Source organism: Pholcus phalangioides, unplaced genomic scaffold (genome assembly GCF_987345545.1).
Source record: "Pholcus phalangioides strain wild (caught in Gottingen) unplaced genomic scaffold, Ppha-v1.0 ptg000172l_1, whole genome shotgun sequence".
NCBI classification, from domain to species: domain Eukaryota; kingdom Metazoa; phylum Arthropoda; class Arachnida; order Araneae; family Pholcidae; genus Pholcus; species Pholcus phalangioides.
This window is the reverse complement of record NW_028301637.1, coordinates 2,881,346-2,897,825: the sequence shown is the minus strand read 5'-3', so window position 1 is coordinate 2,897,825 and position 16,480 is coordinate 2,881,346. Positions and strand designations below refer to the sequence as shown.

General features: G+C 38.1%; 1 protein-coding gene across 1 annotated transcript; it reads right to left on the bottom strand.

The window, feature by feature from the left end:
- Positions 1-13,279: 13,279 nt before the first annotated feature.
- On the bottom strand, positions 13,280-15,988 carry LOC149063380 (uncharacterized). Its single transcript, XM_089255690.1, has 4 exons — positions 15,831-15,988; positions 14,415-14,530; positions 13,499-13,696; positions 13,280-13,311 (listed from the first exon to the last, which is right to left on the bottom strand). The coding sequence occupies exons 1-4, from the start codon at positions 15,986-15,988 to the stop codon at positions 13,280-13,282; spliced, it is 504 nt and encodes a 167-aa protein (XP_089111816.1).
- Between the last annotated feature and the right edge of the window lie 492 nt (positions 15,989-16,480).

Sequence of the window (16,480 nt, the reverse complement as noted above, 5' to 3'; positions counted from 1 at the left end):
CACAGATCATAGCAGCAGCGATGGTGATTTGTGCCACCAAGTCCATGTCTGAATCTACTGGTATTTCGTAAATAATGGCCTTCAATGTACCCTGGAAAAAAAATCGAGACATAAATCAGATAATCTGGGGGGGGGGGGGTTGCATGTAACACGACCACCATGTCCCATCCATCTACTTTGACCTATCCATTTCAGACCATACTTTCCTACGTGATTATGATTTCTAATGATGTTTTCTACCTTCCCCTCCAAGTTCGTATGTGGAGTTCCAGGACAACCTGTATATTACGACCTTATCTTGACTGATACAGTGAAATCATAGTATAGATTAGAATTTGGTCTGTTGTTACTGTGGTTGGCTGAAGTTCAACCGATCCTTTAAGAATTTAACTGATAGTATATTTTGATTCCAAAAATAATCCATGTTATCGGTTAATAAAATGTTTTCCTTATATATATATTGTGATTCTGAACTTGTATCCTCTGCTTTAATGCAATGATAGCCACCGATTAAAATAAGCTATGCTTTATTTATGTGCGGATGAAAACAAGGCTAGTCAAGTCAAGAGCGCTGTGTAGCTTGAAAAACAAAAGTGGTTTTGAATAAGAAAAATAATTATATTTAATTTATGGTTAAACTGTGTATCTGAGTTTTGTCTTTTTGTTTCGCTTACAATTCTGGTTCCTAGTTTTTTTTCTGCTTTAACTTTATCCTGAGGAATATTGCCGAATCCTGTTGTTTTCATAATAATTGCATCGTTTGTGAGATCTATAGAGATTTAGTTCAGTTTTGTAATTGCTTTTGTCTTAATTTATAAATTTTTTTAACAAAGACAGAAAGCAAAATTTCTCAGTTGTCAGTACATTATTTGTTTCTTTGAGCTAGTGTTTTACATGTCAGAAGTGTATGTTTTGCTTTCTATATGCATCTGTGATCGTCGCATGTTCGAAATGTGGCTTTTATGCATATAAAAGATATATTTTTTGAAAAGTTATTTAGATCAGTGGTTCTCAACAGGGGGCCATATGGCCCCCTAGTGGTACTGGGATACTTCAAGGGGGCCACGGAAGAAAATTTAGAAAGGGGCCATGACAGGTGGTTTGGAGGGCCGCAGAGAGCTGAGGAGAAAAATTAAGGTGCGAAGAAATAATGTTTTTATATTAGTGACTATGCACTTATACAGAATCCAACAAAACCACCCACAAAACTAGGGCCGTCTTAGGGCATGGACCCACCCGGGCCTCATCGCCTACATTTTACAGCAGGCTTCCTAGGAGGTTCCCCACTCTTGTGAGGGGGTCTCATGTCCATAAGTGATCCCACCTTATGATATTTTGTATAGTACAATAAATTTTGAAAATAAGTAGGCTGTTTATTTCCGGCTAAGTATGGGACTACCATAGCATCACTTTGCCTATGGGGCCATGATGTTGAGACGATCCTGAATAGAACTCGGATTAGCGGGGATCTCAATAAATTCTAGGCCAGTCGTCTGGAGGCCAATCTCATTTGCAAAATTTTCATTCAGTATAAATTCACTGAAAAAATCAATTCAATACGTATAAAGGATCTTGCTTCTAGATGAGGGTCGAAGACTCTGGGTAATAAGGGCCACGGGCAAAAAAAGGTTAAGAAATGCTGATTTAGATCATTGTTCATCAACATTTTTGACAGCTGCGTACCGGTGAAAATGCTTGAACAATTTTGTGGACCACCAGAATCAGAGCTATAATTTGCTGGAAAAAATAAAATAGGACAAATAGTTTGAGGAATCAGAAACAGTTTGTGGGTCGCCAAAAAAAATATAAATATGAGAGAAATAATTTTCAGGCCTGCAAAAAATAAATGGTAGAAATTACTTTCAGACCTGCTGATATCTAAGACAGAAATAATAACCAATATCGAGAAGGCATGATTTAAAAAATAAATTTAAAATTATGTATTGGCTATATAAGTTGGTCTAAATGTTTCGCGGATAGGCAGGAAATTCTCACGGATCAGCATATTCCGCTGATGAGCGATTGAAGAACACTAATGATAATGTTCAGTGAAATCCAGGATGCAGCTCACAATAATACCTAAATCCACGCATGTGTCCGATTGCTGTAACAATTTGGTGCCTGAGAGAGATACGCAAGTGAACATTGTTTCAAAATCTGATTCCAAAATGTATGTGGGGGTACCTGGAGAATCGTCCCTGATATTGGTGATTGAAATTCTTAAATTTTCTGCTTTTTACAGCAATCACTCATATCATGGAATATTTATCCCTGAACATTGCAGTGCTATAGAAAAAATAAATGTCATTAATTGGTCTTTTGTAGAGATTACATGGATTGGCCCTCCACGTAATGTTCAGGGATAAATATTCCATGATGTGAGTGATTGTTGTAAAAAGCAGAAAATCATATGCCCCTCCATAATAAATAATAAATTTATAAATTAATAATAATGGAGGGAGCGATTTGTTGAAGTTAAGGGAAACCATCAAGTCCTTCAGCCTCTCACGCTACTATGTGTGTGTAAGATAAGGAAAGCTGAGTTGCTTGACAGGCTGGAGTATAGACTTGACATCCTCCCTTAACTTGAGCAAAATCGCTTCCCCCATGGCGACAGTACAGAGACAGAATTCTCTTGAGTTCATTCTCTCATGATAATGAACACACTTGCCCAAATTGTAAGAGAACCAGGGTTTATTTCTCGGTAGAGACAGAAACTTCTCTTTCAGATTTCATCTCAGCATGATATTCATTAAAGTCTCTTTCCTTGATTAGGTTTTTATATCCCCCCCCCCCCCAAGTATTATTTCATTCCTGCTTTTTTATTTTCTCTGATGCAGTGCTCACTTTACTTGTTATCTAAGTTGCATAGCTGTAGTTCTTTCCATTCACAAGTTATTTTGCGCCAAAGGGACTTTCCTACATACCATGTATTTCTAATCCAGCTTTGCCTTGGTTTCAATTGCCCCATTTCCACTGTATTTATTTCTCTCAACCAGCAGAGATCTCTTTCTTTCTTGCATACTCTTAATGTGACAAGCAACTGAAGACTTTTGATATGATAACTGTAGTCGAGATGTTCAGGAAAATTTTTGTAAATGTCTGCAGTTATTTTGCAAGTTTATATTTCAAAAATACACCAATCATAATCTTCTCAACCTCAATTCTATCTTTTATTTTGATATCCTGAAGGAATCAGTTGATCTGGTTTTAGAAACATACACCGAAACTCGTAAAACACTGGTTCGAAAAAAAAAGAAACAGCGAAGAACGATTACTTATCATTTGTTAACAAATTCATATTCTTCGTACTAGATAATATGGTTGATATGTGCTTCACCTGTTATATTTATATGTTGATCAAATATGTTTTGTGTGAGAAAAAAGCGATCAATGGTTTTGTTTTTTCAATGAACAATATTATGATGATTTTGTATAGTCATTATTTGAGACTCCGTTTATGTAAATTGTGTTTTAGCGAATAAATTGAAAATATGATGTGAATAGAATCTCTATAATTATTTATGGTTAATTCCGAAGCTCAATGGCTTTCTTTTCTCAGAATACTCACAGATTTGTATCGACACTCACGAAAATTTTGTGCGAAACTTACAGATGAGTTTTTTTATTGTGCCAAATATGCTTGTTTCATACTGATCGATTGATTGATAACTAGTAATATATGATAATTATGATAGTAATAAATATGTGTGTGTGTGCGTAATGGTTTTTCTCCTCACCTCACAAATGTTTTATATTAATTTAATTTTAGAGTTTTTTATTTATACATTATAATATATGTACCTATATATAATATATACACGATACACGTGTTTTTAATGTGTACTGATTTTTTTTTGTTTCTCTTTTTTGGGGGAAACTTTGATGCATTTGCTTTTTTTTCTTGAGGAAACAAAACATCTGGCGTGTGTAATTCTGTACTGGTGTGTGCATTGTGTTATAATTTTTTTCCCTTTTGTTTCTTCTCCTCTTATTTTGAATAAAGAAAATTCGATTTTGAATTTCTAGTGTATTTGTTATGATTTTACTGTGCAGTGTGACTTTTGACAACATACGTATCCATATGTTTAAGGAGACCGAACGTCTAACCACACCAGATAATTATTCAGTCGTCACAGGAGAAAATGATACGATTTGTTCTTGAATACAGAATGATTATCCAAAAAGTCACGCAAATCATCATAAAATATTTCATTTTAAATGTTACAAAAAAGTAACAAAAGTATATTATAAAAAAAGGGGGCCGTTCGAGTATTACGTCATCATCGATGGGGGAGGGGGGTTTGGATGATGCTTACGTCATCAACCACGCTTTATGAAAATATGAAATATTCTTAATGTCATCTTACTCGGTGAGCCAAAAACGAGAAAAACCTTTCGATAGTTTGTGGGCACTCTTGAAGTAACATCCCCCCCCCCCCACTATAGATAAGTGCCCTACACAAAGCCACTTTTATGTGATCTCTAAATTTTTCGCGATCCAAGTGATCTGGAAATGTGTCCGGGCAGCTTAAATGCTCTAGAATTTTTTGTGTCTAACTAATTTCTAATTTTCCGTCCCTTATAACCTGCTGCCCGGATGCGACGCAGTGGATGCGACAAGTAATTCGTAATTATATGCCGCGGATCACTTGAATAATCTGAGAATGTGCCGCGGGTAACTTGAGTGATGTAGAACCGCACTGGGACCACATAAGTGCTCTAAAACTACGTCACTCAAGGGATCTCTAAATGTGACACGGATCGCTTAAGTGTTCTGGAACTGTGTGCCATCGCTTAAGTGTTCTGGAACTGTGTGCCATCGCTTAAGTGTTCTGGAACTGTGTGCCATCGCTTAAGTGTTCTGGAACTGTGTGCCATCGCTTAAGTGTTCTGGAACTGTGTGCCATCGCTTAAGTTATCTGAAAATGTGCCACGGGCCTTTTAAGTTATCTGAAAATGTGCCTCGGGCCTTTTAAGTTATCTGAAAATGTGCCACGGGCCGCTTAAATGTTCTGGAATTGTACCAAAGGACACTTAAGCAATCTGTAAATGTGCCGCTTAGTTCATTTTTACAAAATTAGGTTTTAGGAGGGCAGGCCGCATCAGATAATCCCTAGGGCCATATTTGGTCCGCGGGCTTTTATGCGATTTATCATTATATGGCTTATAGAGGGTGGTGTCGCAATGAATTTATTAAAGATGAATTATGAGTTCATAGCCTTCAAATGACATTGAGATTAACAGAAATTTATTATAATAACATAAAGGTATTTTCTTCAATTAATTCTTTAATTTAAATTAAAAATATTTTTTGCATTAAAAAAATAAATTTTTGATCGGGGTGGAGGGGCCCCCATGCCCCCCCCCCCCCCGTGTACGTCTCCGATCCCGCCAATATGCGTTAGGATTCAGAGGGGCAGAGCTGATGACGAAATTTTGCTGACGAGGGGGGAGGGGGGTCAAAATTGCCTAAAGATTTGCGTACGTAATACTTGAACAGCCCCAAAGTATATTTATTGTAATGAAAGAACATTCATGGATACAAACAAAAACAACGTTTGCATCTCTCGCATCAAAATGTTACAACATATCTGCGTTCAGACAAAAATTACCAAGTCCAAAAATTGCGATTTAGTGATAATTACCCCAGCGTCGTATCCAATTGATGCTCGACAGTTTGGTAAAGCTCACTAACGAAATTGAATTTCCGTTGCCAAGCAACAGAGGTTTCATCAAGTGCTGTAAACACTTTTATCGTTAGGCAGAAAGCACTAAATCCACTTGATGATTTTTAGCAGATTTCGTCGGCGTTCAAGAAAAAGTTACCAAGTCCACCAAAATTCTTTTGGTAGATTGCTGCAATGGATTAGGAAAAAAAATCCAATTAATTAACTCATGATATCAACCACGAAGCAGTTGTCTACTGTAGGAGTTGGAAATTTTTACTATTTTTCAGATATATATGTTTACTGCCGATGTGCATGAGTCATTAAATGTGCTTGGTGATTTATACACTGGTGAAATAAATTAAGAGAATTTGCATATTTTATCGAATTTAATGAAAAAAACTAAACTGAATGTAAAACCACTGCTTCTAGACAAAAATGCAAATCTTGTACGTCAAATACGTAAGCGTACACGTGTGTGTGTAGACGGAGCCAGTAGAGGCTTTATAAGCGCGCGTAAGTTAAGACGCATTTCGTTCGCTAGCACACCTCGGCGAATTTCTTGGTGTTATTTTGCAGCAATCGGTTAATTTCAAATTGTAACAGTAAAAATGAGTAACCACCAACGTCTAGATGATGTAATGAGGTGGCGAATTGTGGGGAGGCTAGAAGCAGGCCAATCTCAAGTCCAGATTTGTAGAGAGTTCAATTTAACGCCCAGCGTCGTGTGTAACTTAAGGAAACAGTTCCAGGATACCGGATCCATCGAGAGAAAGCCTGGGCAAGGTCGTCCAAGAGCCACGACGGCCAGAGAAGATCGCCATTTGTCGATTATAGCGAGGCGTAATAGGAGTGCTACAGCTTCTCAGCTCTCTCGTGACTTGTATGCAGCCACAGGAACCCGTGTATCAAGGGTGACTGTTTCCAAAAGACTTCATGAGAGAGGGTTGTTTGCAAGAAGACCTGCTGTTTGAGTCCCGCTCACTTCTACGGACAGGAGAATCCGTTTATCATGGTGCAGAGAGCATAGAGATTGGAGTATGGATCAATGGGCGACCGTTCTCTTCACTGATGAGTCCCGGTTCAGCCTAAGCACCGATTCTCGCCGTACGTTCATATGGAGAGAACCAGGGACCCGCTACCTACCCTCCAATGTCTGCGAAATAGACCATTATGGCGGAGGAGGTTTAATGGTCTGGGCAGGCATCATGTTGGATGGCCGCAAACCTCTCCATGTCTTTGAAAGAGGCACTGTGACTGGTGTGAGGTCTTGGAGCCCTATGTTCGCCTTTTCAGAGGTGCAGTTGGCCCCGAGTTCATTTTAATGGACGATAATGCGAGGTCACATAGAGCTCTTCTGCTCGACGATTTTCTAGAGAGTGAGGATATTCGCCGGATGGATTGGCCAGCCAGATCTCCAGACCTTAACCCTATAGAGCATGTTTGGGACGCTCTGGGGAGGGCAATTGCAACCCCCCTCCGGGAACCATCCAGGGAATGAAAACAGCGTTGCTGAATGAGTGGGACCAATTGCCACAGGAAATGATAAACTGCCTTATTTCAAGTATGAAATCACGCTGCGAGTCCTGTATATCTGTAAGAGGGGACCATACCCGCTATTAACCCATTTTTTTGTTTATTCTGCAACCGCTGTTTCATACCTTCCGACTCCAACGAGTGTTACGCACGATCATGGGCGTGTATTAAAATTATTGAATGGTTATTTCTTTTGTATTGTATCAATGTATGTACATATCAAATTTCATTAAAATCGGTACAGTAGTTCTAGAGATAATCGACCAAGTCTGCAAATTCTCTTAATTTCTTACACCAGTGTACTACAGTGAAACCTCGACATAATGATATTCTGTCTAATAAAAAAAAATGTTGTATAGGGGTTAACGCGTTATATCGAGAGGCAACAAACACTCGTCATATGCCACCAAATTAATGCTGCTGTTGGCATCTTTTCTAAATCTGCGTTGTTAGTACCCTCAGAAAACGTGTTTTGAAGTATTTATCCGTCGCTAAATACTGTAATTAATTTCTTGATTAATGAAATTCATTCAGATGCATTGTTTCTATGAAGAAGTTTACCGTATTGCACTTTTGTGTCGTACAGAGAAAGTGGCAATATCAACATTTTCGGTGATCATGTGGTGCAAAACACCGATGTTATTTGACGCTTTTGGAAGAATGAAAACAAGTGACGAAGTTAGAATTAAATTCAAGAATATTTTTTGCGTAATATAAAAAAAATATCGTTGTAGGAGGTTTTCAAAATCTTTTTTAAAAATATCGTTGTAAAGGATATCGTTTTATTGAGAAGTGTTTAACATTAAATATTGTTGTAGAGATAATTCAAGTCACAAGTGAACTATATTTGCAATAGTGGCATTAGTTGTAGGTCTGTCTTGCACGCGAATTATACATTAGGTTTATGCATCATCACGTTGGTAGTAGTTATAAAATGGCATGAAGTAAACGGTAAGCGTGGTAGTTTAGAAATCGGAACATATGCCTGTACACACACTCCTAGGAAATACTGAAAAGAGGTGTCTGTTTTCCCCTACACATGTAGTTGTCAGAACTGAAACCAAAATATAGCAGTTTTATTGATGTATTTGGTTCAAACTACTCGAATTGAAATTTTAATGTTAGGAAACTTTTTATTTATTTTGCTATTTTAATTGCATTATTATATTATGCATGCTTCTTATGCATTACACTGAAGTTCAATTTCCATTTTATATCAAAAACTACGGTCAATCTGATAAAACCAATAACAGATTCAGATTCAGCGCCCCAAGGTCACCCTAAAAATCACTGAAATATATTCGGCAATAAAATCATTGTTGAGTAGTGTTATTACTGATTCAAATTTATTCTCATTGACGAGCGGCTTAGGTTTTCTGAACATTGCTCAGCGATGGTCAAAAAAGCGAATAGAAAGGTGGTCTCATTTTCAAAAAGGTCTCTTCGCGTTCTCCTAAAATCATTCTTCCGCTTTTTCGAGGCTTGGTTCGTCCTGGACTGGAGTATGCGGTAAGGTTTTGGAGACCATACCTACAGAGGGACATAGACTTGGTTGAAGGGGTGCAGAGAAGAGCTACGCGTGTCCTTATTGGCACACAGGGCTTGAGTTATGAAGAGAGACTTCATTTTTTGAATATGTTTACATTGGATGAACGCAGGTGTCGAGGAGATGTGATCGAAGTGTTTAAAATTTTCAATGGGATGGATAAGATGGACCATGAACTTTTAGTACACCGCCAATCGACTGCTTTTACAAGGGGACACCAGTATCGATTGGTGAGAGACAATGCAAGGTTATGGTGTCGCAGGGAATTTTTCTCTAATAGGGTTGTTAATAAATGGAATAGCTTACCCCCGGAGGTAGTAAATTCTAATGCAATTGACACGTTTGAAAAGAAATACGATAAACATGTTGGGGTAAATCGATTAGCTATCCATTCTTAGAATAAGACAACCATAATTACTCTTTATGGGCGTTGTATAATATTTTATCATGTGTATATATTGTTTATAATTTTTGTTTATTGTATTTTTAATAGGGTTGCTGTATTGTTGAATTATATGACATCCATATTTTTATGGGCATCTTTTTATCAGCCACCTCGTTGGGCATTTTGTCTGATGTGGCGTTGTATTTGTATAAATAATTCATAGAATTAGTTTACATTTTGGCAAGCAAAAGTCACTAAATGCACAAAAAAAGAACGTAGGTAGAAAAGTTGGCACAGTATCTTTACAGCAAAGGCGAACACATGCTGGGAGTTACCTTCTGTAGTAACGCCTTTTGTTGTTTCAGCATACTCACAGAAACTGCAGTTTGTACAAATACAGTAAATACTAAATGTAATAAAAGTAAAATGTCTGCGTGTAAATGATGCTATTAAAAAAACTGTCGTCAAACTCTCAGAATTCTGTAGTCAAATTTTTCAAATGTCACCATACTACGTGACGTTACTGGTTTTTGCTCGTTATTTAAAATTTTTGGCATTTGATCCTTTTGCCGGAGTTACACTATAAAAGTTTGATAAAAGTTCGTTTATAAAACTTGAAAAATGCAACCAGTAGGCGGATCACTTAAGTTCACTCGAATGTAACAGATGTGCTTATTGGTTGCATTTTTCAAGTTTTATAAAATAATTTTTAACAAACTTTTATAGTGTAATACCGGCTTTAGAGCAGATATAAGGGAGATATAATGCATCTCCTCAAAAATTTGAAACGGGTGTGAAAATGTGGGTGGGCAAATGTGAAGAATGGGTGGTAAAGAAAATTAGTAGAATGGGAGGTAAAGAAAATTAGTAGAATGGGAGGTAAAGAAAATTAGTAGAATGGGAGCAGTGCCGCAACATTTGTTTTGCTCACAGATAGGGTATAAAACCATAAAATTTAAGAAGATTTTAATCTTCCGTCTTTAAATTGGGTCAGTAACGTTCCTCAACACAGCTGTCTGCGAGATATCGAGCTTGAATTTTTATCATTTTTTTAAGTTATCATGATTTTCAGCAACTGATATCTTCACCGAATTCTAATGGACATTACTTGGATCTTTGCCTTGCGAAGCTTCTTCGTGTCAATGTAGTAGTGACCACATGTGATGATCCATTAATTAGAGAAGAGCTACATCACCCCAGTTTCGAGATTAGCATTTTTTGTGTAAAAAATAGTTCTCGGGGTGTCGCAAGAAAGTACGTCAACAGTGAATACAACTTTCGTAAGGCAGACTTCTTCTTATTATATAATCTTCTGGATCAAACAGACTGGTCTTACCTTCGAGCTCACTATACCGTAGACGATGCTCTTACTTGCTTCTATAGTTTAATCTTCGCTGCATTTGACTCTGCTGTCCCTCGAAAAAGTGATTCCAAAGATCTTTTCCTCGTTGGTTCGACACTAATGTAATCAAGGCAATACGCAAGAAAAATTCAATTAGAAATAAACTTCTATCTAGTAATGGTCAATTGCATCTTAACAATTTTCGTGACCAACGTAGACTCGTTAAATCCCTGATCCGAAGTGCACGGGACGCATATTATCACCGCATTGAAGATGATATTCATACGGACCCTTCTACATTTTGGAACTTTATGAAATCTCAATTACGAAAACTTACTTCTCAACGACCGAGAAACTTCAATTATGAAGGAATGAGTTTTTCGGAGGATGAGGAAATTGCAAACAAATTCGCCGAGTACTTCCAGTCTGTATTCTCTTCTCAGGTTCAAAGTACATCTTGGGAAGATCTGATAGCTAATAGACTTGATATTTTTGACATTGGTGAAATAACTGAAAGGGATGTTATCGGCGCTATACGGCATATGAAATCTGTCAAATCCATAGGCCCAGATGGTATCCCAGCCTTCATAATCAAAGCATGTGGAAATATTTTTTCAGAACCTCTCGTAATTCTCTTTAATCTCTCCTTGCGTAAAAATGTTTTCCCATCTTCTTGGAAGCTCGCAAATGTCATTCCGATTTTAAAAAGCGGTCTAGTATCCGAAGTCACCAACTATAGACCCATTTCTATTTTATCCGCCGTCTCTAAACTCTTCGAGCACATCGTATATTGCAAATTGTACAACCATATCCGTCTTGAATTATCTCCATCTCAACATGGGTTTTTGCCGAATCGATCTACTGAAACAACTCAATGAAATTCATCTCACTCACGATCTTGCTAAGTCAATCGACGCCAACAAGCAAACAGACGTCATTTACACGGATTTCACTAAGGCTTTCGACAAAATAAATCATCAGACACTACAAACTCCGTTCTTTCAATGTGTCCGAGAACTCTATTAAGTGGTTCACCAGCTACTTAAATTTGAGAACATCCCAAGTTGTATTTCATAACGCAATTTCAACAAAGTATGTCAGTGCATCAGGTGTTCCCCAGGGTTCGAATCTTGGACAATTGCTGTTCTTAATATTCTTGAATGACCTTCCTCGATGCTTCAGTGCATCAAAGTGTCTGATGTATGCTGATGACGTGAAAATTTATCGCGAAATTGGGAGTATGGAAGAATTCATGGCTCTACAAAGAGACCTACAAGAACAGTCTCTCCATGATTGGTGTGGGGCTAATTTCTTCCAGCTCAATGTTCGAAAATGCCACGTCATCAGTTATACAAGAAAATTGTCATCGACCGAATTTGACTACACCATTGATGCTGTTTCGATCAGTCGTGTTTACGTAATCAAAGACCTTGGTGTTTTCTTTGACTCGAAGCTTGCATTTACCGATCACATATATGATCTCACCAATAAATGCTTAAAACTGCTAGGATTTGTTGTGAGGAGCAGCAATAATTTCAAATCAATCACAACAATAGCGACACTTTTCAGGACTTATGTGCTCCCGAAACTAGAGTACTGCACTATTATATGGAGTCCTCACAACAATCTAGACTCACTGATTCTAGAAAGAGTCCTGAGCAGATTTGTACGTTACATGTTTTACAGGCATTTCACGTCTACATCAATGACGTAAGTACAACTGAACTGCGACGTTTTTTCCATTGCCAATCATTGGAATGCCGAAGAAGAAGGAGTTACCTTCGCTTTTTGTACAAAATTGTCAGTAATATAATTGATGACTGCTATCTTCTTCAACTTGTTGATTTTTCTGTGCCAATTGGAAATAAGCCTGTTCTGCGGCCTTTTTGCCTCCATAAACCCAGAACAAATATTTTACAACGGTCCCTTATTTTTGAGATGTACAATATAATATAATCAGTGCGATGTGAAACCCGATATGTTCAATTCAACTATAAGGGAATTTCTTAAAAGTATGTGTGAGTATTGAATATTCATGTTATTATGCTTTTCCGTATGTATTTCCATTCGGTTTTTTTTGTAGTTTGTTGTATTTGTGTTTTTGTATTTTTGTTCTCTTGTCCATCTCTGTAATTGGGCAACCCTTGCCTGTTGAGACGTGAATAAATAAATATATAAAGCCGCCTCTGCCTATAGAGAAAGGGACTAAATCAGAATGACCTAGAGACGAAAAAGTGACCTAGAGCATGAGCAAGCACGTGAGTGACCAAAACAGTGTGCAAGTATGAGAATGGTCAAAAGAGAGTTAAACTCGGAGTGACTGAAAGGGAACGCTAGAGCGTGTGACCATTGAGTTCATTAGTGTGTAAGGGACTAAAACGGTGTTTCCCGAAGTGGGCGATGGAATAGTCCATGGGTGCGATAGAAACTACGGGTATAGCATAGGATCTTATGGGTTCGCTTGAGTTGGGGTGGGGCGATGAGGGAAAAAATTTCTTGGAAGAAGGGGGCGATGGGACAGAAAGTTTGGGAAACTATGGACTGAAGAAAGACGGGGGGGGGGGGGGTCGAACCGGAGCAATGAGTGCTAAAAAAAACTAGACTAATGGGAGAAAGGCGACGAAATTCGTGTAGCCCGCAGGTGGCAAAAACAATAAATCCGTGTCTGAAGACATTGCATTATTGGAATCATTGCTTCTCAAAAATATAATGTTTCAAAACATCTTTATTGCTGATCACAACTTTCGAAAAATTTCGATCCTGTTTATACAAGTTCTTTGTCTCTTGTTCGTATGGAGTCCTTAACGCCTTGGAGGAGAAACAGTCGGGGTACCTAGAAAAGAAAACATTAGTTGTTTTTCTTCAGATTCATTATAGCACACGGTTTCGGGTGAAATACCGCCATCAGGAGGGGGGGGGGGTATGCATAGCAACTCAAGGATACTTCTGTAAAAAGCAACAGGACAATCTGGAAATATGTCAGCGAGTTGATTACTGCATCATAAAAGAAGTAGACTTACTGTTAGCTTTGACCACACAGAAAGGCAAAGGTGGCGAAAAGGTTCCTTGGAGTGTACAGGAATAAGACTGTTTCCGGACCTCGGGGATGTCATCGTATTCGTCGCATTCGATGTCACATTCGATAGGTGAGCTCAATCGGTTGTAGACGCAGTTGACGGATCCTGGAGACGTCAGTTTCAAGGAGCAATCGACGTAGGCTGCAATGAATAACGGACAATTTCAACGAGTATAACTCTCATCTAGGCTTTTGAAAAATACAGTGCTTCGTTGTACATGTAGGTTACAACCGGCATTTTTTTTTTTGAGGGGGGGAGGGGTGAAAGTGATAGAACAGTAGATTTAACTATGCTATTTCACATACAGGGTATCCTGCAAGTCCTAATGCGGCTTTTATCTGAACAACCGTTCGTCGTAGGGGAATAATTTCAGTCTTAAAAATGCTCAAAATGTGTTCAAAAATCATCCTTTACTAGTTCTGAGAGTGTCAGAAAATAAAATAAAAAATTTAAATTTTTTTCGCGGAGAACCTGTCTTAAAAAACTCAGATAGAAAGTTGTTGCTTTATCACTTCTGAAGCCAACAAAAAAATTTCACGTTTGTAAGTGCAATATTCGTGGAGATATTTGAATTCCTCAAAAATCGGAGAAAAGTTGGGAAAGAACAGCGTAAACTAACGGAAATGCTTTTTTCTCCGCTTTTTGAATTCAAATATCTCCACGAATATTGCACTTGGAAACAAGAAATATTTTTGGATGGCTTCAGAAAAGAAAAATGGCCTCCATATGAAAAATTCGATTTTAATTAAATTAAACCAATAAAAAGAAAGCCCTATTTTTTTTAACCATAGGACTTTTAGATGACCTACATGCACAGTACATATAGGTACACAATAAGAATTATTATTCTCAAACTCACGTTCGCATTCCTTGAAGCCCATTGGTTTCCAAGAGTTATCACGGTTCTTGCACTTGATGGAAACGGCGCGTTCACCGTTCAAGGCGTGACCCCAGATACAAGAGACGTTGCATTTCCTTCAGCGAATAAATAAAAAAATAATTACGCAAATGTAGACACTAGTTAACGTGAAAACAATTAACTTCTCAAGAGAGATGTTTTTTCTCAGCCTAATAACACATCTAGAAAAGCTAGTTGTTTACTGGTGAAAGCAATTATGTGTTCTTTCCCAAGTTCGCCTCGGCATAATATCCAGAATGTCTTTTTCCTAGAGATGTCGTAGGCTAAGAAAAAACATTTGTCTTCGAAAGGTCGAAAACATGGAATGGCTATGTCTCTACTCAGAGCATTATGCTGATATACGTGTTACAAGGGAGGAAGAGTTGTGTCTCTGTAGTCTGAAAGAACCTTACAAAAAAAGCAGCTAAGAATTATGGCTGGAGGAAGCTCAACTTTGATCAGTCGCAGTCATCGCCAGAAGATATTGACGAGAAAACCCTATGAAGACGGCAATGAAGATGATGACGCTTTTGGTTTATTTGATACTGATGTTGAAATGTGTGCGATTTGTGGAGAGTTTGGTAATAACGAACTTCGGTACCGCGGCATTATGTGCTCAAAGTAGGCTCATTTTGAATACAGTGGATACGGCAGTCCAAAAAATTACATTTGTGATTTTTACACACGCCCATAAACATTTTCACCTTTTATTATGACTGGATAAGCCTGTTAATATTAAGTGTATATAATAATAATAATAATAATATAGTGAAACCAGAGAGAGTATACGAAACGAAACGCTACGAGACTGAAATATTATTCCGTTTTAGACAAAATTCCGTTTTATAAGGGTGCAAATCAAAGCACTAATCACTCAACAGACTATATTTTGATTCCGTTTAAGAGAAGTTTCCGTTTCATACAGTGTCCGTCTTAGACAGCTTTTACTGTACTTAACGTGTCGGCATTACCCCCACTACAACAAATTTTTCTTTTCCAAGTTCTCCTCGGCCGGAGTGTCTCTTTCCTAGATGAATTAATTTATTGCTTTTTCGTTATTATGTGCTGAATATTAATCTATAAAGTGGTCCGTGTCCTTCATCTTGTTGGCAAGAGAGTCCCCAGCCTTCATCTTGTTGGTGCAAATTTGTCATGTACAACGGAATCGAAAGCCTTTCGAAATTCTTTTCACCAAAGATGATCTCCTTGCAGGAGAAGCTGACGGGGCTCTTGATGATGTGAATACATTATTTTAATATTTTTCCATTATAAATTTACTATAGAGAAGACCGTAGAAAATCCTGACACCGGGGCCACAATCACTCGATCAGTACTGTTTACACTGTGTCAAGATAAATACAAAATACTTATACTCACGTATAGGTTGGCCAGATAGTGCATTTGATTTCGGCGGTGTCCATGTGATCGGGAAAGAAACATTGACTGGAAGACCGGATGTAACGATTGTGTCCAATTGATTCACCTGAAACATTGAGGACGATTACATTTTTGGTATTATGGGAATCATTCGACATGCTATGTCAGTTTCCCAACTATAGTTACATTGACTAACAAATGCTAAAGAAAAACCAATTCATGCAAAACTGTGTTTCAGAAGCCTGTAAAATGCATTCCGCTACGGCCACATAATCATCAACGAGAAAGATTACATTGGTGCATTGAGAATATTCGTTGGGATCAGCAACAGTGGGTCCAGAGACATGTTCTCGGACGAATCGCGCTTCAGCATCATCAGTGATTCTGGACCCCAACTACTGTGGAGAGAGCAGGGAACTCGTTACCAACTGAAAAATGTTCAGGATATTGATCGCTATGGCCAAGGAGTGATGGTGTGGGCGGGTATCATGCACAATAGCAAAACCCCGCTTCATATATTTGATGGTGGTACCGTAACATCGAAGCGGTGTTGCACCGACATTCTTCTATGTCATTTTCCCGAGGGGAAGTTGGCCCAGACTTTCGGTTCATGGATGACAATACCCGTCCACATAGGACAGATGAAGAAG

Coding starts and splice junctions, on each gene's coding strand:
- LOC149063380 (XM_089255690.1), bottom strand. CDS start 15,988: ATGTCGAATGATTCCCATAATACCAAAAATGTAATCGTCCTCAATGTT. Junction 13,697..14,414: donor GGGCTTCAAGGAATGCGAAC/GTGAGTTTGAGA, acceptor TATTCATTGCAG/CCTACGTCGATTGCTCCTTG. Junction 13,312..13,498: donor CTGTGTGGTCAAAGCTAACA/GTAAGTCTACTT, acceptor TTTCTTTTCTAG/GTACCCCGACTGTTTCTCCT.